This window comes from Symphalangus syndactylus, chromosome 22, assembly GCF_028878055.3.
Source record: "Symphalangus syndactylus isolate Jambi chromosome 22, NHGRI_mSymSyn1-v2.1_pri, whole genome shotgun sequence".
Lineage (NCBI taxonomy): Eukaryota > Metazoa > Chordata > Mammalia > Primates > Hylobatidae > Symphalangus > Symphalangus syndactylus.
In genome coordinates, this window is record NC_072444.2 from 35,691,130 (window position 1) to 35,717,219 (window position 26,090).

Here is a 26,090-nt window from a genome sequence, read left to right on the forward strand (position 1 = left end):
CCAGGTGAAGTCAAAGACGAGACAAGTCCATTCTCGCAGGCAGGAAGCACCGAGCCCCGACTTCCCACCAGGAGCCCCGGGGTTGGGATGGACAGAGGGGGGCCCTTCACCTGGCAGACCCCCCTCCCAGCTCCAGGAGAAACAGAGGTGGGGCCCCAACTTCCTGCCAGGAGCCCCTGGGTGGGGAGACACAGAGGTGAGTGGGGAGGGACAGAGGTAGGCCCTCCCCTCCCACCTGGCAGACCCCCTCCCAGCTGCAGGAGAGAGATTGGGGCAGCAGCCTTGAGTCCAGACCTGCCTGGGGGAGGGCCCAAGAGGGGCTCATGGGGTGGGGGTGGGGGAACCAGGGGGCAGGATGAGAACCTGGAGTCAGGAGGGGGCAGGAGAGGGTGGCAGGAATGCGGAGTTGGGGGCAGGAGCTGAGCCCTGGGCAGGAGAGGGGGCTGGTCCCAGCCCTATGGGAGGTCCTCCTGTATTCCAGAAACCTCCCCCAACTCCTAGACTGCCCCACACTGAGGGGAGCCTGGTCTGGGGTTGTCGGGCCCCTCAACCCCAGCAACAATGCTGTCCCCGCTGCCGTGGGACTCTGGGCTTCCCCAGGACTGCCGTCCTGAGGGCTAGACAGCTGGCCAGGCAGGGAGGAAGGGAGGGCGGGCAGGCCGGAATACAGGCGGGGCTGGGACTAGGTCGCCGGGACCCCAGGCTTCAGAGCTGGGCAGGGCTGGGCTGGGAAGGCGCCAGACTCACTCCGACCCTGGCCCCCTGCCCTGTCCCTGTGCCAGGCCCCAGCAGGGGCAAACAACACTTCCTTTCTCTGCTCCTGGCTCCTAGCAGGGAGGGATGGGCCCCAGGAGGCCTGGCCGGCCCTCAGCCAGGAGTCCCTCCTGGGGGCTTCAGGGAGGCTCTAGGACCAGCCTTTGTGAGGTGGGCTGGGAGGGCATGGGTAGTGCCCAGACATGACAGGGTGGCGAGGGCCGGAGGAGTCGCCCGCTCAGCCGCCAGCCCTGGGCAGCTGGCACTGCGGAGGCCAGGCCACTTCCTGGACAAAGCAGGGGCGGGGGTCTCCTTCCGGAGGGAGGAGCGGGCCTCCCCCGCCCAAAGGTGGCGCAGAGGGAGGGACACATACCTGTCTTAGTTATGCCAGGAATGTGGCTCCCTAGGCAGAGAACGGGGGAGGAGCCTTTCTGAGGGCTGTTGACTGGGGGAGGGGCCTCGGCTGGGCAGGGCCAGGAAGACCTGGCAGGGCCAGGTGAGAAACTGAGGAAAGCAAGTCCTCAGTAGAGCTGAGTCCAGGTGTGGCCCAGCAGCAGGTGCACCTCAGGTGGTGTCCGGGCAGGGGTGGTGAGGGGCGTGGCCTGGGAGGACATGCCCTCCCCGACCTGGGGAGCTCAGGGGGCCTTTGTCTCCAGGATGGGGTTTCTCATACAAAGTGGGACCCTGTGGTCTCAGGGGTGGCTTCTGAAGACTAGGGGCTGCCCAGACGTCATCCTGTGCCCTGGGAGGTGGGGTGGGAGTCAGATGGGGAGAGGTCGGCTAGGCTCAAGCCCCCTCCATCCATCCCCCTCACTAGGGTGAGGCCTTGGTTACCAGAGGGCCCAGGATGGGGTTCAATGTCCTTATCTCCTACAGAGCAGGAGGTAGACCCCCTTCCCACCCCACCCAGTGTGAGGGGAGGGGTGGGCACACAGAATTGTCCCTTCTTCAGCCAGACTGGCTCCAGGGACCTTGTCACTCAGGGCTCACCCCAGGCTTCTGGGAGGCATTTACCCTGTCCCGGCAGCAGGGCCCCCAGCCACCCGAGATATCCCTGGTCTGCCTCCACAGAGAGCTCCACATGTCCCACTGGAAGCTCCTGGGCTCTCCACTCTTCATGCTGTCTCCCTCCTGAGGCTCCCCTTGGCCCCTGGCTCACCTGCAGGGCCCCTCCCATGACACTCCCCCCTGGCTAACCCTCCCCTGGCCAGCCCCACCCCACGGGGTCCGGTGGCCACAGCCCCTCCCGGGTGCTCCCCAAGCTGCATACTGGCTGTGGGTCCCAGGCTCCCACCTGGAGCTTGTCCCTGAGCGTGACTGCCCACAGTGGGGCTAAGCCACACCCTCCTGGCAGGGGCTCCCCACGGACCCTCCTCCCAGCGCTCTGCTCAGCCTGGGCACTCACTTCAGAGCCAGGGCCTGGCATGCGTAGAGCGGCTTTGGTAAGACGCAGAGCCTCGTTCGGCCGGGGTGACTCTCCTGCCATGTGCCCTCTGACCCTACAGCAAGTTCTCAGTTACTAAGTCACGGACCCTCGGGCTGGACCCACCTGGCTGTGGGGTTAGTGATTCCCTCTCCTGATCTTGCAGGTACAGGAACCTCTCCTCGCCCTAACCCCCTTCTCCAGCCCCTCCTCAGCTCCCGACAGCCTATCCTGAGTCCACGATGCCCCCATCTTTTCCCCAGACCACAAGTGCCCAGAAGAGGCCCACGGCTATCGTGTCCTTCCAGGGGAGGACCCAGGGGACCCTCCTCTGTGCTACACTGAGGCCCTGGACCCTGAAGGCAGCTTGGGGACCACTGACCACAGGCTGGGGAAAAGGCCACAACATTCCCTATTTTGGGTGCTGCCCCTCCCCCTGCACAGCCCCCAGGCACGTACAGAGAAGGCAAGAGCAGTGGACAGTCCAGGACCCCACAAGGCCCCTCAAGAGCCAGGCTAGCATCAGGGCAGCAAAGTTTCCTGCCGGCCAACGGAGCAAATCGGAGAGACAGGAAGTCAAGACCCTTGCCCTTGCCTTGGGGAGGAAGCTTTCTCCAGACCCCCCCACCGACACATCCCTTCCCAGGCAGCCATGAGGGAGCAGACAGGATGTGGGGGCGACAGGGACCTCCTATATTTTCCCTGCCACATTCCCCAGCCAAGGATCTCAGTCCCCAACTGGGACTTGTCCTGCGGGGGCTGTCATGGGATTTCTGCCCCCACCAGGCTGGGGTCGGGGAGGGCCACTCCTCGGCCATTCGGCAGAGACAGGGGAACAGCAAGCAAGAAGACCTCATGATGGCAAATGCCACACCTTCCAAATCCGCAAAAGCCCTCGCCGCACAACCTCGCCCTCCCGCCCGATCCCCACGGCAAGGGGTGCTCAACACGTGGGCCTGTCTAGACGGAGGTCTGGGCTAACACAGGAGCTTAAACAGCTGGGGACGTTCACCTGTCCAGCTTCTCCCTAGAAGGGGCCTCCAGGAGAAAGGGTGGAGAGCTAGGAGGAGGAGAGAAGGCAGGAGGCCATCCGTTTGCAGGGCTGGGACTTGCCTTGGGCCCCAGGGCCAAAGATGTCTAATGTGAGGGCTTGGAGATGCAGATGGGGAGCCAGGGAGGGGAAGCAGAGAATGAGGTCGGACCACAGTCAGACCACAGGTCAGACTACAACACGCCATGTGCTACAGCCTCCGGCAGAGCACGAAAGGGCCCCTCGCAATGACCCCTACAACCTGTCCACCTTGGCCACCGCCCTGACCCCCATTGGCCCCCACATGAGCCCCCCACCACGCACCTTCCACACAGAACTCCACCTCCTCCAGGTTCCGCAGCGTGATGCGCATAAGGCTAGAGTTGAGCATCAGCTCGTTCTTGTGGGCTGGCCACAGGTATGGGGGCGCAGGGTTCACAAAGAAGATCCTGGTGTCCCCAGTGGACACCTGGTTGTCACAGATGAGGGGGTCTCCAAAGCCGCTGATCACCACCTTGTTGCCGCCGTCCAGCAGGCTCTCCCGGGCCACCAGGTCTTTGCCCTTCAAGTACCGCCAGACCCGAACCTGGGGTGGACATGGCGGTAGGTGTCATTAGTCCTCTCCTGGGGAAGGGGCTAGACTGGGGGCTTCAGGGGCTTAGGACAAATGTCCACAGTAGACTCAAGCCCCGGGCAGAGATGTGGGGAGACCTCTGGGTCAGCCCGCAGGGCGGAAGCTGGGGGAAGCACACACTGGCCACCACGGCCCATGCAGGAACGCTCAGAGATGCGTCACTTGTGAACACGTCCCCTCCCCCAGGTCTAACCAACTTCAACCACCCCAGCTCCAATAACGTCCCTATCAGCTAAGGCCGAATATGGGAAGGGGGCCCACCTGGCTTGGGATGCCTGCCTTCCACGCCCCCATCCTCTCCCCACCTGCCCACTGCTCAGGGCCCACCTCCCAGCAAGCTTGGGCAGTGGAGGAGGGGGACTGGGCTTCGGGGTAAGGGACCAGCTTGGCCCTGCGGCTGGGCTGAGACGCCCCTTCCTCAGGCTCCTACAGTCTGTGCAGTCAGGGCAGCCTGTGAACCACGAAATCAAGTTTGGGCAGCGCAGGGTGCCCCACCCTCCACCTTCTCAGCTCCTGGGGCCCTGAGGGCAGCTGCTCTGATGGCGGCCTGTGTTAAAGCCTACAGCCGACCTGGCGGCCCTCACAGGGACAGGGACCCACGCACTCCCCTGAGAACAAAGCCGGGAGAAGAAGCCCCTTCCTCAGGAGATCTGGGGGGCTGGGGCTCCCGGATGCGGGGAGAGACAATGGTTGTCCTGTCCACTGCGCAGCCCCTGCTGGGAGCCTCAGGACTGCGGCATCCGCAGGGACCCCCTCCAGTAGCGCAGGCAGAGCTTCTTCCACGCCCCCCAACAGTAGGCTCCAGGAGGCAGATGACCCAGGCAGGGGAGGGCCTGGTGGCTTTCATCGCCTTCCCCCACCCCAGCCACACCCAGGAGCAGCGGGGAGGAAGTCGGGAAAATCCTGCAGGGACCTGGCAAAGTGCCCTGGCCGCTGTGGAGGAGACGGGGCAGGCGGGGGAGCCCAGCTGTAGCCCGCACCGGCCAGTCTGAAAGAAGCTGCCACCTTCTCCACCTCCGTGGAGGGAAATGAGTGGATTTCTGGTCCCAGGAGGTGATTTTAGGGGTACAGGGGAGCCGGCTCTGGGTCCCCCGAGCCCCCACTAGGAGAAGATGGTGGGGGTACCAGCGTACCTACCCAGGGCCCTCCCAGAAGCACCTGAAGGAGAAGCCGGGCAAACTTCCCCTCCCCGGGCTGGGGAGCCCTGGTTCCCGCAGGAGCGCGGTGGGGCACCGGCCCTGCCCCCAAGCACACGAGGCCCGGTGACGGCCCCGCCCACTTCTCTGCTCCTGCACGACCTCCCCCCCCCCCGCCACTGCGGCACCCCCCACCTGGCTCCTGGGGTTGGGAGCTTAGGCTGTGTGCCCCTTTTTCTCTCCTGACCACCCCCTCTCGCCCCGGAAAAGGCCTCTGGGGAGGGGGACAAGCGGACCCCAGGCCCAGCCCCCGCTCCCCGCCCGGGCAAAGGACCCCCCTCCCCAGGCCCCTCTCCTTCTCGGCCGGTAGGGAGGGCGCGCGGCAGCCGCAGTCCCGGGGCAAGGTGCACTTGTCTCCACGAGGAGGGAGGGGGCGGCAGGCGGAGGACGGCGGCGGCGAAGCAACTTTCCCCGGCGCCCGCGAGTTTCCCGGGACCCGGCGACCCCCCCTCCCGGGGCTTGGCGGTCGTCAAGGGAGCCGGAGCGGGGGCTGCGGAGCGACTGGGGCTGGTTCCCACGGCCTGGGGCGGGGGTCCCGGCGGGGAGGCCGGCGTCGCAAAGGGAGGCCGGGGTCCGGGTGGGCGCACCTTGCAGGAGTACGTGTGCTGCACCGGGTCCACGTTGAGGATCTCCTCCACCGTCCCCGTGAGCACCACGTTCGCCTCCTCCTCGCGCCGCTCCAGCGCGCGCTCCGGGCATGTCCCGCCGGCTCTGGGCAAGACGCACGCGGCCATAAGGAGCAGCAGCAGCGGCCGCAGCGGGCCCGGGCTGGCCATGGCGCAGGCGAGAGGCGGCGGAGGAGCGCGCGGGCCGCGCCGGGGACGGGACTGGACAGGACGGGACGCAGCTCCGGAGGCGGCGGAGCGCAGGCGGGCGGGCGCGGGGGCGGGGCCCGGGCGGCGCCCCTCCCCCTCTCTCCTCCCCGCCCCCCTCCCCGCGCCCTCCTCCTCCCCCTCCTCCTTCCTTCCCCCTCCCGCCCCCTCCCTCCTCCCTCCTCCGGCCCGCCCGGAGGCCGGCGACCCGCGCCGGCCGCGAACAAAGCCCCGGGACGCGGCGCCCGGCGCGGCGGTGGGACAAAAAGGGGGCGGCCCGGGAGGGGGCGGGGAGGGGAGAGTGGGGTGCGGGTCTGGATCCCGCAGACGCCCCTCCCCCGCCGCGGCCCCCCGGAAGTGCGGCTGCACCGGAGTTACTGCCCAATCTGGAGGAGACGTGACGGGACTGCCGAGGGGCTCCCGGCGGCGCCGAGCCGGGCGGCGGGATCGAAGGCCGCCGGGAGGGGCCCCAGACCCAACCCCGCCCCGCAGGCCGCGCCCCTCCCCCGCCGGGTCGGACCCCCCGGGGGCTGCGGCGCGGAGGCGGGTCCCGATGCCGGAGCGGGCGCTGATTGGCCAGCACGGGGGGCGGCCCCGCCCCTCCCAGGCCCCGCCGCGAGGAGGTGCGCGCCCCCTTCCGTCCCGCGGCTGCAAGCGCGGGTCCCGCCACGCCCCCTCCCAGCTCTGGGCCGGGCGCCTCTGTAGCTTGGCCTGGCTGGGTGCAGGGGGAAACTGAGGGCTGGAGGGCCCAAGTGGGAGCCTGGCCTAGCTGGATTGAAAGGAGGGAGCGGAGGCCCCCTTTGTCCCCTCAGAACTGTGTCTAGGCAGGGCGTGGTGACTCAGCCTGTCATCCCAGCACTCTGAGAGGCGGAGGCAGCAAGATCTCTTGACACCGGGTGTTCGAGACTAGCCTGGGCAAAATAGCAAGACCCCATCTCTCAAAAAAATTAAAAATTAGCTGGATGGTCTGGGCGCAGTGGCTCACGCCTGTAATCCCAGCACTTTGGGAGGCCGAGGCAGGTGGATCATGGGAGGCCAGGAGTTCGAGACCAGCCTGGCCAACATGGTGAAACCCCCGTCTCTACTAAAAATATAAAAATTGGCCGGTGTGGTGGCGCACACGTGTAGTCCCAGATACTTGGGAGGCTGAGGCAGGAGAATCGTTTGAACCCAGGAGGCGGAGGTTGCAGTGAGCTGAGACGGTGCCACTGTACTCCAGCCTGGGTGACAGAGCGAGACTCTGTCTCAAAAAACAACAACCAAAAATTAGCCCACGGGCCGGGCGTGGTGGCTCACGCCTGTAATCACAGCACTTTGGGAGGCCGAGGTGGGTGGATCACTTGAGGTCAGGAGTTCAAGACCAGCCTGGCCAACATGGTGAAACCCCTTCTCTACTAAAAATACAGACAAGGCACGGTGACTCACGCTTGTGATCCCAGCACTTTGGGAAGCCAAGGGGTCGGATCACGAGGTCAGGAGTTCGGGACCAGCCTGACCAACATGGTGAAACTCTGCCTCTACTAAAAAATTAGCCTGGTGACGCACACCTGTAATCCCAGCCACTCAGGAGGCTGAGGCAGGAGAATCACTTGAACTTAGGAGGCGGAGCTTGCAGCGAGCCGAGATCGCACCACTGCACTCCAGCCTGGGCTACAGAGTGAAACTCCATCTCAAAGAAAAACAAAACAAAACAAATACAAAACTTAGCCAGGCGTGGTGACATGCACCTGTAATCCCAGCTACTCGGAAGGCTGAGGCAGGAGGATCGCTTGAGTGTGGGAGGTGGAGGCTACAGTGAGCGGTGATTGTGCCACTGCACTCCAGCCTAGCTGAGAGTATGACCCTGGTAAAAGTAATTTTTTAAAAAAGGACTGGGTCGGCCAGGCCCAGTGGTCACACCTGTAATCCCAGCATTTTGGGAGCCCGAGGCAGGCAGATCACTTGAGGCCAGGAGTTCAAGACCAGCCTGGCCAACATGATGAAACCCCATCTCTACTAAACATACAAAAATTAGGCTGGGTGCAGGGGCTCACATTTGTAACCTTAGCACTTTGGAAGGCCGAAGCAGGCAGATCATGAGGTCAGGAATTCGAGACCAGCCTGGCCAATACAGTGAAACGCTGTCTCTACTAAAAATACAAAAAAAAGTTAGCTGGGCATGGTGGCAGGCACTGTTAATCCCAACTACTCAGGAGGCTGAGGCAGGAGAATCGCTTGAACCCGGGAGGCAGAGGTTGCAGTGAACCGAGATCACGCCACTGCACTCCAGTCTGAGTGACAGAGTAAGACTCTATCTCAAAAAAAAAAAAAAGTACGGGTGCGGTGGCTCACGCCTGTAATCCCAGCACTTTGGGAGGCCGAGATGGGTGGATCATGAGGTCAGGAGATTAAACCATCCTGGCTAACACGGTAAAACCCCATCTCTACTAAAAATACAAAAAAATTAGCTGGGCATGGTGGCGGGTGCCTGTAGTCCCAGCTATGGGGAGGCTGAGGCAGGAGAATGGCGTGAACCCAGGAGGTGGAGCTTGCAGTGAGCAGAGATCGCGACACTGCACTCCAGCCTGGGCAACAAAGTGAGACTCCGTCTCAAAAAAATAATAATAAAAAGGACTGGGCCTGTGGTGCCCCCCTTATCCCAGGCTAGCTACAGATCTCTGGGCCAGAAGCCACAAAGAAGGCCACGCCCTGCCGTACCCCCTTTGGGGTTTCAGGAAAGGCCCCTGGCTAAGTGCTTCACTCGCCCATTGTGACACAGGGTTGAGGTGGGGACCCGGACACAAGGCTGGAGCCAGGACACCCCCTGCTGGGCACATGCGGGAACACAGTGGTCCTGGTGCAGCCAGACGGGGATCTCCCCACCTGGATATGGACCCCCACAGACCAGGGGGGACTCTGTGTCTCCAGCCGGATCCTCCCGAGGGCTCTGAAAGCTGAGGCCCAAGTGCCCAGAGTCCGGACTTTGCATGTCCCTCTGTGCCCTGTCCTCGCTGCGTCCCGGCCGACAGCTGGCTTCTAGGAGACTCATTTAGCAAATTGGAGTAGGAGAGACAGAGAAGGGTGCATGGGTGGGGGAAGGGGTGTAGCTTGTAGCTCTTCTTCCTGGACGGTGTCAGCCCCAACTCCAGGTGCCCTCCACTGCTGGCCACGGCCCCTCCTTCACGCACAGCCTTGACAGGGTGTGCTTAGCCACCCAGGCTGTCTTCTGCAGCTGGCTCCAGTGGTGATGTGAGTGCTCAGGACCTGTCTCTACCCCTCCCTAGCCCAGCCCAGGCAGGTGGAGCAGGCTATGTAGGCTGGGCTAGGGACGGCTGAGGCCCCCAGCCCCCAGTTCCTATGGAGAGCCTGCCTCACAGCCCACCGGGCAGGCCCCAAGGACTCACCCCTTACTGCTTCCAGGGGCCCACTGGGAGCCTCCCCTTTTGATCTGAGCAGGCTGGTCCCTGCCTAAGCCGTCTGCTGTCTCAGATGGAGGACAGGCAGGATGGGCTCCCGCAACTGTGTCTCTTTTTCTTTTCCTAGAAGTTAATTTCCCAAAGGGTGGGGAGAGCTGTCTTCAGTTTCGGGGTGGGGGGCTCCCTATTTTGATCCCTCGAAGTTGTAACTGCACACCCTTATCCCTTCACTTGGCAACCCAGGCCTGGTCACCAGGATGGACCCTGGGCTCTCCCTCCTGACATCTCCCGCCCCATCACCAGGGGTCTGAGGCGGACGCTGGAGGAGGGGCAAGCACAGACACAGAGGCAGCCATTTCTCTTTACAACAACCTTTATTTCCAGCCCTTGATCCTGCTCGATTGCTGGTGGGGTCCCTTAGCTCCACTTGTCAGGCTCTGTGCCGCCTCCCCGCAGGCGCAGATTCATGAACACGGTGCTCAGGGGCTTGACGCCGTACTCCCCCAGCGGGAGCTGGTCCTCCAGGGGCTTCCCCTCGAAGGTCAGCCAGAACAGGTCCTCCTGCACACCCTCCTGCCAGCTCACTTGCTGCTTCAGGTGGGCCACAGTCTGCGTCAGCTGTACCTCGTAGGTGCTGCTGCGGCCCTTGTCATTCCTCACCAGGATGCTCAGAGGTTCATCGCATTTGTCCACCACCAGCAGAACAGTGCTGCCGGGGCCCAGGCCCTGGCTGGCAAGGGGGACCCTGTCCTTCAGCGCCTCGCCGTTCGGGTGGACAGCCAGGCGCTGCTGGAAGGCGTGCACACCGATCTTCCGGGTGATCTGCGCCTTCAGCTCTGACACCGACATGGAGTTGCTCAGGGACACCTGGAACTCGTTGCCCGCCAGCATCTTCACCGTCAGCTGCCAGCCCTGCAGGCGTCACACAGGCTCAGAGACTGTGGACCAGTCCCAGGCCCACCACACACAAGGCACTGGCTGCAGGGCGAGCTCCTGTGCCCAGGGACAGTGCTCCCTCCTGTCTGTCCTCTATATCCTGTCAGCAGGGACCTCGGGCACAGAAGGCACTGAGGGGTCATTACTAGAAGGCCAGCTGCCCACAGCCATCCCGTGGCCTCCCTTTACCTGCTAGGGTGCCCCTCTGAGGATCTCAGGGGTGACCTGCTTTCAGGAGCACACTTCGAACCTGGCCAAGCTCTGAGCAGCTCCGGTCTCCCTGCACCCCTGGGAGACCTTGGCTGGGGGAGGGAGACGAAAATTGACTGGCACAGAGCCCACCTCCCCCCAACCTGTGACATCTGCCTTACCATGGTTGTGGGCTGTGGGCTGTGGGCCACGGCACGAGCTCCTGTACTGGCAAAGAAGAGTTCGCTGCCTCTCAGCCGCCTGCTCCCACAGGCAGTACCCAGCCCTTTTATAAGCCTGAGCCGCACACGTCAGGGGGCGTGCCGGCGAGCCTGCGCTGGCGGCCAGATTTGGCTTCAGTTTCGGTTTCCTTTTCCCGAGGCGTGCCCCAGAGTGAGCAGAGGAAACAAAACAGAATGACCGAAAGATAGGGAAAAGCAGAGGTGGAGGTGGGCAGGGCTGCAAAGGCACTGTGAGGGCCGCGGACTCCGGACAGCGGACGGCATCCCCACCCCCACCCAACACCCTGGAAACACCTAAATATCGCGCATTCCAGGTCCTTCACAAGATGCACTAAAGCTGCCATCACATGGACTAATGGTTTCATTTTCCATTTACCAACTTGCAAAATTAGTAAACTTGGAAAACATCCCCATGGTTAATTGAGAAACAAAAACTCCAAACTACCCAGAGATAACAACACTTGGTTTAGGGCAGTATTTGCTCAGATTGGTGTTTTTATGTTGTTTTTGTGTTTTTGAGACAGGGTCTCACTCTGTCGCCCAGGCTGGAGTGCAGAGGCACGATCTCTGACTGCAACCTCCGCCTCCCAGGCTAAAGCGATCCTCTCACCTCAGCCTCCCACGTAGCTGGGACCACAGGGGTGCACCACCACGCCCGGCTAATTTTTTGTATTTTTAGTAGAGATGGGGTCTCGCCCTTTGCCCAGGCTGATCTCGAACTCCTGGGCTCAAGTGATCCACCTGCCTCGGTCTCTGAAAGTGCTGGGATTACAGGCGTGAGCCACTGCACCCGGGGCTGCAGATTGTTTTTTAATAAAAGAGGCCTATCTTTTATTTTCTACAAAAATGAACTCTGGGACACTATTGAGAAAGTGAAAAGACAATCCATAGAATGGGAAGAAATATTTGCAAATTATCTATCTGATGAGGACATAGCATCCAGGACATATAGAGAACTCTTACAACTCAATAAAAAATAAAAATTAAAAAAAAGGCAACTCAATTTTCAAATGGCCAAAAGACTTCAACAGACATTTCTCCAATGACACAGAAACGGCTGTAAAGCGATGCTCAACATCGTTATTAATCGGGGAAATGCAAATCAAAACCCCAGTGAGATGCTATTTCCTACTAGTATGACTGTAATAATAAAAATAAAGGACAGGCCGGGCGCGGTGGCTCACGCCTATAATCCCAGCACTTTGGGAGGCTGGGGCGGGCGGATCACCTAAGGTCAGGAGTTTGAGACCAGCCTGGCCAACATTTTTAGTAGAAACCCCATCTCTACTAAAAATACAAAAATTAGCTGGGCGTGGTGGTGCATGCCTGTAATCCCAGCTACTTGGGAGGCTGAGGCGGGAGAATCCCTTGAACCCAGGAGTCAGAGATTGTGGTGAGCCAAGATTGCACCAAAGCACTCCAGCCTGGGCAACAGAGCGAGACAGTCTCAAAAAATAATATAAAATAAACATAAAGGATAGTAACAAGCATTGGGGAAAACACAGAGAAGCTGGAATCCTGGTACATGCATTGCTGTTGAGAATGTAAAACAGTGTGGCCACTGTGACGCTCAAAACGTTAAACAGAATTATCGGTAACCCAGCAGTTCCACTTCCAGGCGTGTGTCCAAAAGAATTGAAAATAGGTGTTCAAATACTTGTATACAAATGTTCATGGCAGCACAGTTTACAATAAACAAGTAGCAGAAAACGAGCACACGTCCATCAGTGATGGATGGACACACAAAGTGTGGAATGTCCACACGATGGAATATTACGCAGCCATGAAAAGGAATGAGGCACTTATTCATGCGAAAGAACCTTGAAAACATTATGCTAAGTGGAAAGAGCCAGACACAAAGGCAGCAGAGTGTTGATTCCATTCACTGCAGGGGAAACGACCAGAACTGCTACAGCCACAGCCACAGGAAGCCGACTCCGTTACTGGGGGCCAGGGAGGGGGTGTGGGGGGTGATTGCTTCAGAGCCACGAGCCCCTTTGGGGGTGATAATGTTTCAGAACTCCACAGAGGTGATAGTTGGACAACGTGGTAAATAACTAAACGCCACTGGATTACATTCTTTAAAATGGTTAGTTTTATGTTATATGAATTTCACATCAATAAAAAGCAAAGGTGAAAAGGCCTCACCATACTTTCACCGTTTTGTAACCCGCTTCATTCATGCAACAGTAGATCATAAACATCTATCCAGGCCAGGCGGCTCATGCCTGTAATCCCAGTATTTTGGGAGGCTGAGGCGGGCGGATCATTTGAGATCAGGAGTTTGAGACCAGCCTGACCTACATGGCGAAACCCCATCTCTACTAAAAATAAAAAAAAAATTTAAAAATAAGGCCAGGTGCAGTGTCTCACGCCTGTAATCCCAGCACTTTGGGAGGCCGAGGCAAGCAGATCACCTGAGGTCAGGAGTTCAAGACCAGCCTGGCCAATATGATGAAACCCCATCCCTACTAAAAATGCAAAAAATTAGCTGGGCGTGGGCTGGGTGAGGTGGCTCACACCTGTAATCCCAGCACTTTTGAGAGGCTGAGGTGGGTGGATCACCTGAGGTCAGGAGTTTGAGACCAGCCTGGCCAACGTGGTGAAACCCCCTCTCTACTAAAAATACAAAAATTAGCTGGGCATGGTGGTGGGCACCTGTAATCCCAGATACTTGGGAGGCTGAGGCAGGAGAATCACTTGAGCCTGGGAGGTGGAGGTTGCAGTGAGCCAAGATCGCATCACTGCACTCCAGCCTGGGTGAGAGAGCGAGACTCTGTCTCAAAAAAAAAAAAAAAAAACCCAAAAAACAAAAACATGCATCTATCCATGTTGGTGGACACATCTGTGCAGGTTGTTTTAACAGTTGCATGTTTCCCATGGAACAATGAACCTGTTATAGTACAGTTAATTTAGTTAACCAATCCCACATCATTGAATACTTAGGTTGTTCCCAAATTGTTGTTGTTACACACAGCACATAACAGAGAAGGGTAGCTAAAACTCAGTAATAAATAAATAAAATATTTAAATAAGATTCAAATAAATAAATAAATAATTTTTAAATAAACAAGTGTAAGAGTGAAAAATCAATATATTCTGAATATGAATCCTGGCCCTTCCCGGTCTCCCAGCAAATCTCAGGGGTCACCAAAATTGTTAGCATCTAAAAACCAAAGAGGAGGCGGGGTCATGGCTCACGCCTGTAATCTCAGTGCTTTAGGAGGACGAGGTGGGCAAATCACTTGAAGTCAGGAGTTCAAGACTAGCCTGGCCAACATGGTGAAACCCCCGTCTCTACTAAAAATACAAAAATTAGCCGGGTGTGGTGGCACACACCTGTAGTCCCAGCTACTCGGGAGGCTGAGGCAGGAGAATTGCTTGAGCCCTGGAGATGGAGGTTGCAGTGAGCTGAGATCGTGCCACTGCACTCCAGCCTGGGCAACAAGAGCAAGACTCTGTCTCAAACAAACAAACACCACAGTCCCAGGACTTTGGGAGGCCGAGGCAGGCAGATGGCTTGAGCCCAGGAGTTTGAGACCAGCCTGGGCAACATGGTGAAACCCTGTGCCTGCAATACATACAAAAATTGGCCAGGCATGGTGGCTCCCACCTGTAGTCCCAGCTACTTGGGAGGCTGGGGTGGGAGGATCGCTTGAACCCGGGAGGTGGAGGTTGCAGTGAGCCGAGATCACACCATTGCACTCCAGCCTGGGTGACAGAGTGAGACCCTGTCTCAAAACCAAACCAAACCCAAGCAAAACAAACAAAAAACCCAGGATTTTCTATTTCTTTTTATCATTTTAGATACCCTGTTAAACATGGTATATGTTTACTGATTTCTTTTCTTTTTTTTTTTTTTGAGACGGAGTCTTGCTGTGTCGCCCAGGCTGGAGTGCAATGGCACATCTCGGCTCACTGCAAGCTCCGCCTCCAGGGCTCAAGCAATTCTCCTGCCTCAGCCTCCCGAGTAGCTGGGACTACAGGCGCCCACCACCACGCCCAGCTAATTTTTTGTATTTTTAGTAGAGACGGGGTTTCACCATGTTAGCCAGGATGGTCTCGATCTCCTGACCTCGTGATCCACCTGCCTCGGCCTCCCAAAGTGCTGGGATTACAGGCGTGAGCCACCGCACCAGGCCCCTGTTTGCTGAGTTCTTAATGCTGAGGTACGGTGCTAGAATCTTCCTTTTCTTTTGGTTACTTCATCCCATCTCTGCCAGTTGTCTTCTTGCTTCGACAGAACCAACCCAAGGCACAGGCACCGAGGAAGGTGACTAGATCTGTAGTCACTTGCTTTAGTTCCCTGGGGTTGCTGAACAGTGTACCACAAACTGGGTGTTAAACTTCACACCACAGAAATGTATTCTCTCATAGTTCTCCAGGCTAAAAGCCCAAAATTCATGTGGACTAAATGACCAAGATTGTCAGGCTGGTTAAAAAACAACAACAACAACAAAAAATCAGGCAGGGCATGGTGGCTCACATCTGTAATTTCAGCACTTTGGGAAGCAAAGCCTAGAGGATGGATTGAGCCTGGGAGTTTGAGACCAGCCTGGGCAACATAGTGAGACCCCACCTCTAAAAAAAAAAAAAATAGCCTGGCATGGTTGTGTGTGCCTGCAGTCCCAGCTACTCGGGAGGCTGGGCACGAGAATTGCTTGAACCCGGGAGGCAGAGGATGCAGTGAGCTGAGATTGTGACACTGCACTCCAGCCTGGGCAACAGAGCAAGACTGTGTCTCAAAAATAAAAATGAAACAAAATGCCGGGCGCGGTGGCTTGCGCCTGTAATCCCAGCACTTTGGGAGGCCGAGGCGGGTGGATCGCCTGAGGTCAGGAGTTCAAGACCAGCCTGGCCAACACAGTGAAACCCCGTCTCTACTAAAAATACAAAAAATTAGGCAGGTGCCTGTAATCCCAGCTACTCGGGAGGCTGAGGCAGGAGAATTCCTTGAACCCAGGAGGTAGAGGTTGCAGTGAGCTGAGATCGTGCCATTGCACTCCAGCCTGGGGGACAAGAACAAAACTCCGTCTCAAAAAAAAAAAAAAGAAAGAAAGAAAACAAACAGCTGGCTGTGTGTGGCTTCCAGAGACAAGAATCATCTGAAACACAAAGACACATGAAGTTTGAACATCAAGCAATGGAAAGAAGCATACTACACAAATATTAAGTAAAGAAAGCAGGTGTAGATATATTAACAATGTCATTAACATATTAACAAAGATCATGGAAGAAAGCATAATAGACACAGGAGGTCCCGTAATGATAAAAGCTTGAGCCCCCTCTCCTACCTTCCCTTCGCTTCTCCGCCATCGCCATCATCTGTGCTGGATCCTGCTTCTCGCTGTGTCTTCTCACCAGACTTTCAGAATTAAGCGATTCCTGGCCAAGAAACAAAAGCAAAATCGTCCCATTCCCCAGTGGATTCAGATGAAAACTGGTAATAAAATCAGGTACAACTCCCAAAGGAGACACTGGAGAACAGCTGAGCTGGGTCTGTAGGGAATTGCACGGGAGATGGCACATATATTTATGCTGAAGGTCATACCTGAAGGTCACAATCACGTTACCATATCAAGCTGGAAATGTCACCACGATCTGGAGAGTTGAACATGTTTTATTGGGAATAAATTTTTTCTTTTTTTTTCTTTTTTTTTTTTTTTGAGACAGAGTTTGCTCTTGTTGCCCAGGCTGGAGTGCAGTGGTGCGATCTTGGTTCACCATAACCTCTACCTCCCGGGTTCAAGCGATTCTCCTGCCTCAGCCTCCCGAGTAGCTGGGATTACAGGCGTGCGCCACCACGCCCGGCTAATTTTCTATTTTTTTTTTTTTTTGAGATGGAGTCTCGCTCTGTCGCCCAGGCTGGAGTGCAGTGGTGCGATCTCGGCTCACTGCAAGCTCCGCCTTCTGGGTTCACGTCATTCTTCTGCCTTAGCCTCCCGAGTAGCTGGGGCTACAGGCGCCCGCCACCACGCCTGGCTAATTTTTTGCATTTTTACTAGAGATGGGGTTTCTCCATGTTGGTCAGGCTGGTCTCGAACTCCCAACCTCAGGTGATCTGCCTGCCTCTGCCTCCCAAAATGCTGGGATTACAGGCGTGAGCCACTGCACCCGGCCTGGGGATCTATTTTTTCTTTCTGAATCTGTTATGAATGCGTTGGTTGGCTGGGTTCCGTAATAAACACGTGAGACCTTTCATTTTTTTAAAAAAGGGTTGAGCTCAACAGTAAATTAATTTCAAACTTGTGTGCATTCAATAACATAGCCACACAATATATAACTTCTAGTTACAAACCTCAATATTCTACTTATGATGTAGGAAATCATAACAGCTGCTTACAAAGAAGCCTTTGGTTAATATTTGGGCTCAGTTACAAACTAACTTAAACTTCCTTAAACCTTTTATACAGGATCAATAATGTTGGATATATGTGTTTTTATTTTCTTTTTTGACACGGAGTCTCACTCTGTCGCCCAGGCTGGAGTGCAATGGCGCGATCTCAGCTCAATGCAAGCTCTGCCTCCCAGGTTCACACCATTCTCCTGCCTCAGCCTCTTGAGTAGCTGGGACTACAGGCGCCCGCCACCATTTCCGGCTAATTTTTGTGTTTTTACTAGAGGCGGGATTTGACTGTGTTAGCCAGGATGGTCTCATCTCCTGACCTCGTGATCCACCCACCTTGGCCTCCCAAAGTGCTGGGATTACAGGCGTGGGCCACCGCACCTGGTCAAGGCAGGCAGATCAGGAGGTCAGGATATCTAAAAATACAAAAAATTAGCTGGGTGTGGTGGGGGTGCCTGTAGCCCTAGCTACTTGGGAGGCTGAGGCAGGAGAATGGTGTGAACCTGGGAGGTGGAGCTTGCAGTGAGCTGAGATCACGCCACTGCACTCCAGCCTGGGCGACACAGCGAGGCTCAAAAAAAAAAATTATTATTTTTTGGCTGTGTGTGGTGGGCTCACGCCTGTAATCCCAGCACTTTGGGAAGCTGAGATGGGTGGATCACCTGAGGACAGGAGTTTGAAACCGGCCTGGCCAACATGGTGAAACCCCGTCTCTACTAAAAATACAAAAATTAGCTGGGTGTGGTGGCAGGCACCTGTAGTCTCAGCTACTCGGGAGGCTGAGGTGGGAGAAATGCTTGAACCTGGGAGGCAGAAGTCGCAGTGAGCTGAGACCTTACCATTGCATTCCAGCCTGGGTGACAAACCAAGCCTCAAAAAAAAAATTATTTTTTGAGACAAGGTCTTGCCCTATCACCTCGGCTAGAGTGCTGTAATGTGATTGTGGTTCACTGCAGCCATCTGGGCTCAAGCAATCCTCCCCCATTGGCCTCCCAAAGAGCTGGGATGACAGGCATGAGCCACCGTGTCCAGCTTTGATTTTATTTTTAAGCCTTTTAACTATCTGGCAACAACAAAAATCGTCCCAAGACTGGTCCTCACCACTTATACCTGCGTGCCCTGGTCCAGACCACAGTAGCCTTTCACGCGGGCTCCTGTGGACACGTCGGGTGGTCCTGCTCCCGTGCTGACCCCACAACCTGCTCTTCACCCAGTCGCCAGGCTGATCCGCACAAAACCTCCCACGGCTCTCCTTACCTCTCGGGGCAACCAGCCGGGCCTCGGTTCCCGCATCGTGGCCTCTGGCCTCTCCCAGTGTCCCCTCCAGTTACCCCACACCTGCCCCCCATCCCAGGCTCTTGGCTCCAAAGCCTGGGCCTCCGGGCCATGCCTGGTGCACACAGGAGCGCTCTCACTCCAGCCCTTGAGACCCATCCTTGGCCCTCCATCCTCCACACATCCCCTCCGCCCTCCGCCCTCCGCACGTCCCCATCGCCCTCCATCCTCCGCACGTCAGCACCGCGCTCCATACTCTGCACGTCCCCACCGCCCTCCATCCTCCGCACGTCCCCACCGCCCTCCATCCTCCGCACGTCCCCTCTGCCCTCCATCCTCCACACATCCCCTCCGCCCTCCGCCCTCCATCCTCCGCACATCCCCACGGCCCTCGGCCCTCCATCCTCCGCACATGCCCACCGCCCTCCGCCCTCCGCCCTCCAGTAACCGCTGCCAGGGTTTTTCTCCCTCACTGGAATGCTAGTTCGCTGCTACACCTGCCTTGTATGTTTAATGAAACTAAATGTAAAATGTAAACATGTGCTGAATCGTAAGTTCTCAAACATTCTGATTTCTTCCCCCCTTTCTCTTTTTTAAACAGCGATGGGGTCTCACTAGATGCAACCACTTACCCAGGGTGGCCTTGAACTCCTGGGCTCAAGTGATCCTCCCTCCTCGGCCTCATTCTGATTTCTTAATAAATTCAATAACATCCTCTAGTCTTTCTCCTTAAATGATAACCCTAAATGGTTTGTTTGAGACGGAGTCTTGCTCTGTTGCCAGGCTGGCATGCAGTGGCATGATCTCGACTCATTACAACCTCCGCCTCCCGGGTTCAAGTGATTCTCCTGGCTCAGCCTCCTGAGTAGCTGGGATTACAGGCGCGTGCACCACACCCAGCTAATCTTTGTATTTTTAGTAGAGACGGGGTTTCACCACGTTGGCCAGGCTGGTCTCCAACTCCTGACCTCAGGTGATGCTCCCACCCCAGCCTCCCAAATGGCTGGGATTACAGGTGTGAGCCACCATGCCCGGCGATAAACCTAAATGTTTTATTCAGTGTGCATTTGAATTTAGAATCTTGAGGCGCATCTGCTAAAACACTCTCAAGTGTAAAAACTCTGAGTCTGATTTTTTACGACTTGAATTAGGTGTGATTGACACACACAAGCTGCATCTATTTAATGTGTAATTTAATGAGCTCTGATGTAGGCACCTGGCAACCCGTCAGACACGAGTCTTTGTGCTTCGTGGCGTTTCCACACATCTCTACGTAATCCTCACCCGTGGAGGATCACGCCAAAGCTTCCTGCCTTCCTGCAGAGCCAGGGTGATCTCAGGTGGCTGAGCCCCGTCAGGGTCTGAGGCCTGGGCCAGGTGCAGGGCTGATTTGTTGCCCTCGACTCCCAGGGAGGCTAGAGCCTTGCTCAGATCGGCTGTTGCAGGGGTCTGGCCTCATCCATCTGGAGGAGTCTACCAGTCTGCTGCCCACTCCTTCGCTCTCATTGAAATCCAGACCCTTCCCTGCCTTCCCATCTGGCCAGTCACCACTCCTCAGCCGCCGCCCTGGATGACATCTGATTGACTCATGGCTCCTGATAACACGTGGACTTTGGTTAGAGCTCGAAGGTCACTCTGAAGACACGGTTGGGCCTCCGCCTGGTCCCACAGGACAGGATGGGCTGGGAAACCCCACAGGTGCACCACGGCGCTCTGAGAAAGTCACACTGAGCCTGTGATTCCCTGTGGCCAGTGGATGATGACCCAGAAATGTGTCACTGGAGACTCTGGGCTGGCCGCCTTTCCCGAGAAACCGGGACTGTCGACGTCCGAGGCCCGGGCTGGCCGCCTGTCCTGAGAAACGGGGACTGTTGACGTCCGAGGCCCGGGCTGGCCGCCTTTCCCGAGAAACATGGATTGTTGACGTCCGAGGCTGGGCTGATTACACAGGCAGCCCCTCCCCTCCAGATCCCATGGGGAGGAGCCTCACCCTGTCTCTCCACCTGGGACCAAGAAGGCCGAGCTGCCACCACCTGACCTGGGCCACCATCTCGCACTGCTGGATCCCATCTTACTGGGCCAGAGCCTCCCCACCCACTTGGCAGGCATGTCACCTCCCAGCTACAGCCCCCTGTAAGGGCTTCCTGGGACAGCAGGACCTGGGACAGAGCAGAGGGTCCCACTCCACATGGCAGTCCCAGTGGGCCACTCAGAGCCACCTGGCGTCTGGTGGGCTTGGCCCCCAGGGAGGGTTCTGCAGGTTAGAAGCACGCCTCTGGCTGCGTCAGGGAGGACACAGTGGAGGGGCAGGTGCATGACCAGGGAGGGCTGCTGTTCCAGCCAGGAGGAGGCACTCAGCTGGGGAGGGGTCGGGGGTAGGTGGAGCCTGGCGCACTGGACAAGAGGGACCCTCTTAGACTTAAAGGACCTGGCAAGGGACTCAGGAGCTGCACATCTTTGGGTAGCAGGGAGCCCAGAAGCCCGGAGCCGGACACCTGACCCAACACGGCCATGGGCAGGGCCCCCGCGCTGGGCCATGCATGGCCCTCCGCCTGGGGCAGTCACCGGGTGCCAGGTCGACCCACAGCCGCCTTCAGAAAACTCCAACCCACTGGAGACCCAGGCCCAGCTGTCCTGGGGGCACTGCTGCGGGGGGCACTGCTGCAGGGGGCTAGGGCTTGGCCATACCAGGCTCCCTAAAGTCCCTGCCACTAAATGACACTTTCATCCCGGCCTTCCCAGAGCCAGCAGGGCAGATAAACCCAGGGGGCTCATCAGGCAGCCCTGCCCCTGCGAGGGGAGGGCAGAGGCAGGCGGTGGAGGGGAGGAGGGGTCAGTGTGTTCTTCGACTCCTCTGGAATCTGGCTGCTGTGACTTGCTTTGGCCAATGGAAAGTGGTGGAGATTTTACCATGTGCGTTCTGGACCCTGGCCTCAAGAGTCCCTAGGCTTCCACTTCGCCCTCCTGGAACGCTGGCCATGTTATGAGGAAGCTGACCGAGGGTGGGTAGGATTCCAGGCCGCAAGGCTCTGACAGAGAGCTCGGCAGCCGAGGGACAGCAGCCCCGGGTGTCCAGCATGGCTCCACTTGGGCCCTTCCCACCCAGCTGACCTTGGCCCAGGGCTGTGGGCTGTGTGAGGCCCCAGGAAGCCGCTGGCACCACCCTGATCCCTGCTACGGAAAGAATAGGCAGGTGGTGCTTAAGCCACCAAGAAGGTCGGGATTCCACACGGGCTGTGGTCTGCCCACATGAACAGGAGGAAGGGAGGGTGAGGGGCAGACACAATGGCCGGCCAGATAGGCTTCTCTTGATAAGAAGAGGAGAACAGACGGGATGAGGAAGCCGCAGATGCAGGCCGTGCACAAAGACTGTAGATCTCAGGGCTGGCGGACAGCAGAGCCGGGAGCTGGGAGGTGGGCAGAGAGAGTGGAAAGGCTGGACCGTGGAGGGGTGCAGTTGGGAGAAAGGACCCAGTGGTTAAGTGGGGAGGGAACAGGACCCCTGAAGGAGAGGAAGTCAAAGTTGGAGAATTGCCGGTGTGGATTTTGAAGGCATGGCCGGGAGAGTGACAGGGAGCAGGTGTCCCCTCCTGCAGGAAAGGGGTGCCTATGACTTCAACACAGTGAGGTCTGGTCACAAAGTGGGGGTGGTTTTGGTGGAAAAGGGTGGGAGTGCCGGTGAGGAGGGACAAGGGCACCAACCTCGTCCTGGTGCAGCAGAGAGAAAAGCAGTGCCTGCCGGGAGCAGGAACGGGCTGGGAGGGCATCCCAGACAGGCAGGATGGGGAGACTCCAGCACCATCCTGCTTGGAGACACAGCTCCCACCGCTGCTGAGAAGGCATGCAGGTGGGGTGGCAGTGGCACCAGCCTGGTGCTGCTGCTTCTGCCTGAGTCCTGGTCTCTCTCCTGCAGCCTGGATTCCTGCAGCCCTGGCCTTCTATCACTACAATCCCAGCAAACACCCAGGAACAGCTCTGCGCCCACCTCAGCTCTCCGGGAGAGAAACCCACGCCAGCCCCAGCCTTGGTTCCTCGGTGGCTTTGGCCTGAGCTCCCTGAGTGCACAGCCCGCTGCCCTGGGCAGGAGTTGGGGACCACACTGAGGACCGCCTGCAGGGGTGGCTACAGGTCTCTGATTTCAGGAGTCGGTGTGTGAGGGGGGTGCTGAGGCCCATGGTGAGATGGCAGCCGCCACCTCTGGGTCAGAGATTGGGAGGGGAGGTCATGGCCAGCACCTCGCAGGCCTTTTGGGGACACTGGCTGGGGTCATGGAGTGCGGCCACAGTGGCCCAATGTGAGGAGACCCCCCCACAAGAATGAGGCCCTCCAGGTCCAGCCTAGAAGACACCCCGGTTTTCCCCACAGGCTCCCCAGTGGCGTGTGAATGTCCTCATCAGTCACCCCTCTTAGCTAACACAGGGCCATGCAGATGCCCCGGGGCCCCCCGCCGTTTGGAGCTTGACCCACTCAGGGCCAGGAGGTCGGCTGGATTTCAGTGGCTCCGGAGAAGCACCCGTTAGATGGGGAGGAGGGGTGGGGAAGTCGCTGAGCCTCTGCCTCTGTGGGAGAAAGGAAGGGACCAGTGAGGAGTGAGCAGGGGTGAGGAGGGAAGGGTCACTCTCCCTGGGTCAGGGCCCAGCCCACCTCCACTATTCCAGTTTTGAGTGCCGCACCACAAACCACCCCAAAACAGTACGCTCAGCAAGCACCCTACTGTGTGCGGGCGGCTTGGAACGGGGCGCTGGGACCTGGGCCGGAAGCTGCTCAGGAGTCTGGAATCCGATGCCGGTTCCTCCACGGGGTCTCTCCTTGAGGCCCGGGCGTGCTCCCTCCCAGCACGGCAGCTGGTTCCAAGAGCGACTGTCCCAGGACAGCGAGATACGCATGGCTTCCAAGTCAGCCTCAGAAGTCACGTCCTGCCAAACACCCCATTCTTCCTGGCCGAGGCTGTCACAGAGTCTCATGTAGAAGGCATTTCAAGGTATAGGGATGGGAGATACTGCCACGGCCATCTCTGAAAAACGCAACCTGCCCCCAACCCGGGCGTCAGCACCATCCCGGGCTGCAGCCCAGGATCCACCCCCACACTCGGAGCAAGGGAACCCCAAGGCCCTCAGGAACCCTGAGGCCCCTACCACAAATCAAGGCCAGATTCGAGAGGTAGGGAGGGGACCGTCAGAGGCCAAGGGCACAGACCCAGAGAGACAGACACACAGACGGGAGCTGTCCTGTGGCAAAGACAGTGGGAGGAACACAGGCCCGGAGACCCTGGAGTAGGCTCCCTGGTGGGGGATGGGGGGTGGGGGGGTCTCTTCCTCTCCAAGAGAGCAGAGGCAAGTGCTGGTGTCCCCTCCTGCCTCTGCTCAGCGAGGACCCCACCTGCTGCCCGGGGCAGGAACCCTGGCAGATGGGCATGGGTGCTCACTATGAGCTGGACACCATCAGTGGCTTTAAAAGTAGAATCTCCTGGCCAGGCACAGTGGCTCACACCTGTAATCCCAGCACTTTGGGAGGCTGAGGCGCGTGGATCACCTGAGATGGGGAGTTTGAGACCAGCCTGACCAACATGGAGAAACCACATCTCTACTAAAAATACAAAAATTGGCCAAGTGTGGCGGCACATGCCTGTAATCCCAGCTACTCCAGAGGCTGAGGCAGGAGAATCGCTTGAATCCAGGAGGCAGAGGTTGTGGTGAGCCGAGATCGTGCCACTGCACTCCAGCCTGAGCGACAAGAGTGAAACTCCGTCTCAAAAAAAAAAAAAAAAAAAAGTAGAGTCTCCTATTAAGACCAGCCTGGCCAACATAGTGAAACCCCGTCTCTACTAAAAATACAAAAAACTAGCGAGGCATGGTGGTGCACGCCTGTAATCCCAGCTACTTGGAAGGCTGAGGCAGGAGAATCGCTTGAACCCGGGAGGCAAAGGTTGTGGTGCCACTGCACTCCAGCCTGGGCAACAGAGCGAGACTCAGCCTCAAAAAAAAAAAAAAAAAGTTAGCTCCCTTTTACAGATGAGGAAACAGGTACAAGGAAGGGAAGTGAGCCCATCTAACAACCAGTGAGGGAAAGATCAGCCCCAGCCATGCTTGGCAGGGAGGAGGTTCACGCCTGTAGTCCCAGCACGTTGGGAGGCCGAGGCAGGAGCATCATCTCAGGCCAGGAGTTCAAGACCAGGCTGGGCAACATAGGGAGATCCGCGTCTCTACAAAACAACAAAAAAAATAAAAAAACGATCCTCAGGCCCCTCCTTCCATCCTGAACTCCCTGCCTGTCTGGGGAATGGGGGAGGCCCAGAGCCCCCCCAAATCCCTTCCCAAGTCCGGGCCCAGGGGCTGGGGAGATTCAGGCCGGCAGCTCCCCCGGGATGACCCCCAGCAGGAGGCGGCGGCGACTGCGGCCACCGGGGGCGCTCGCGGGCCTTCCCGCCTTGGCCCAGCGCTCAGGCCGGGGAGGGACGCGGGGCGGGACGCGGGACAGGGACACCATCCACACCACCTCCTGGGCCACGAGGCCGGTCCGAGCCTCTCCAGCGCCCAGGCCCGCGCAGAGAAGTCGGGGCAGGAGAGCCGGGTTCCACTGGGCGCTGCCGGGGTTTAAGTGCTCGCGGGGCCACCTGCGAGACGCCCGCCCAGCCCCCGCGGCTTTCCCCAGTCGGCGAGGGGCGCGGACAGCCTCTCGGCAGAGAGGGCGCCACCCCCGCTCCGGCCTCGCAGCCCCCCAGAGGCGCGCGCCCCTGTGCAAGCGGCGGGGTGTGGGGGGCGCCTCAGGGGGACCGCGGAGGGCCGGGGTCAGCGCCGTGAAGAGGGCGCCTTCCCGCGTGGGCCGCAGGACTTTGCTTGGGGCCAGATTAGACGTGGGGTCCGAGGGGAGGGGAGGCTTCCGGACAGAAACCCCGGGTCCAGGTGCCCGGGCAGGGGCGAACCTGCCAATCAGCTGACTCCCTGGCTCAGAAAAGCTCCCCAAAATGTTCCCCGACCCCCTCCCCGACCAGAAGCTCCCGGTTCTCGCTGGCCCAGCTCCCCCTCCCCACTTCCCTCGCCCCTGCGCCCCCTTGGCACCCTGGGAATGCCACGCCCTCCCTTGAGGCTTCCCCCCTGAGGACCCCCCACCCCGCAGAAGCCTTTGGGACCACCCGACGGAAAGAAGGCTTTTGTCCACCCAGGCCACCCACCTAATTCGGTTCTCTTACAACGGCGTGACTGCTGAGCCTGCCATCTGCCTCCTGCCCGGATTAAAAGCCCGGGAGGGTCTCCACATCCGGGCCCAGGCCCGGCTCTCCAGGGGGCTCAGGAAGCCTCCGCTGCACGGACGCGTGAGGCCGCCGGGGACCCCGAGTGCGGAAAGGACCAGCGTGCCCCGCAGCGGCATTCGAAATAAAAACAGCAAACACGAAAATAACCACAGCCGTTTTACGCATCCTGCCCCTTTGCAGTTATATTAACAGTGGCCCCTCATTTTTCTGTGAGCCCCACTTTGCTGCTGCTGAGTTTGCTAGCGGGTCACCTGGAAACACGTGGCGACATGGGCCAAATGACGTCATCCCAGCAGGCTTGCGTCATCGCCCCGGGTGCCTGGTGACATCACCAGCCCGCCCGCGTCACGCGCACGTTCTGCTTCTCGTGGTCCTGCCCGGCCCGCGCCATCACCGGCCCTGCTCTGCGGGGTCACCCGTGCTCCCCTTCGCCGTCCGCTCACTCTGCCCTCCCGCCTGCCGACCCGGCCGCCGACCTTCCCCCGGCTCTGTCGCTCCCAAGGCTTTCTCCAGCCCTCCGTGCTCCAGGCCGCACACCTGAGGGTGGGACGCCCGGAGGCCGAGCCGGTGTCGGATCAAACTCGGAGACCGAGCAGGGCCCAAACCG

General features: G+C 58.5%; 2 protein-coding genes and 1 long non-coding RNA gene across 5 annotated transcripts in view; all 3 read right to left on the reverse strand.

Moving 5' to 3' along the window:
* AGRN (agrin) overlaps positions 1–6,611 on the reverse strand; it is a 38,013-nt gene extending 31,402 nt beyond the window's left edge. For both annotated transcript variants that reach the window (XM_055261447.2, XM_055261446.2), the window contains exons 1-2: positions 5,624–6,611; positions 3,531–3,792 (exon numbers count right to left, since the gene is read on the reverse strand). In XM_055261447.2, the coding sequence (XP_055117422.1) occupies positions 3,531–3,792; positions 5,624–5,812 (451 nt within the window). In that variant the 5' untranslated portion in view covers positions 5,813–6,611. The remainder of the gene's footprint in view (positions 1–3,530; positions 3,793–5,623) is intronic.
* Positions 6,612–9,598: 2,987 nt separating this feature from the next.
* ISG15 (ISG15 ubiquitin like modifier) lies at positions 9,599–10,676 on the reverse strand. Its single transcript, XM_055262086.2, has 2 exons — positions 10,551–10,676; positions 9,599–10,155 (listed from the first exon to the last, which is right to left on the reverse strand). Exons 1-2 carry the CDS (start codon positions 10,551–10,553, stop codon positions 9,661–9,663), a joined length of 498 nt encoding a protein of 165 aa, XP_055118061.1. The 5' UTR covers positions 10,554–10,676; the 3' UTR covers positions 9,599–9,660.
* Positions 10,677–19,407: 8,731 nt separating this feature from the next.
* LOC134735588 (uncharacterized) lies at positions 19,408–26,087 on the reverse strand. 2 transcript variants are annotated; one of them, XR_010118815.1, is made up of 3 exons: positions 25,403–26,087; positions 22,980–24,433; positions 19,408–22,790 (listed from the first exon to the last, which is right to left on the reverse strand). It is a non-coding gene; the product is annotated as an uncharacterized lncRNA (long non-coding RNA). The 2 variants fall into 2 exon arrangements; XR_010118816.1 differs by having other exon boundaries at positions 19,408–24,433.
* Between the last annotated feature and the right edge of the window lie 3 nt (positions 26,088–26,090).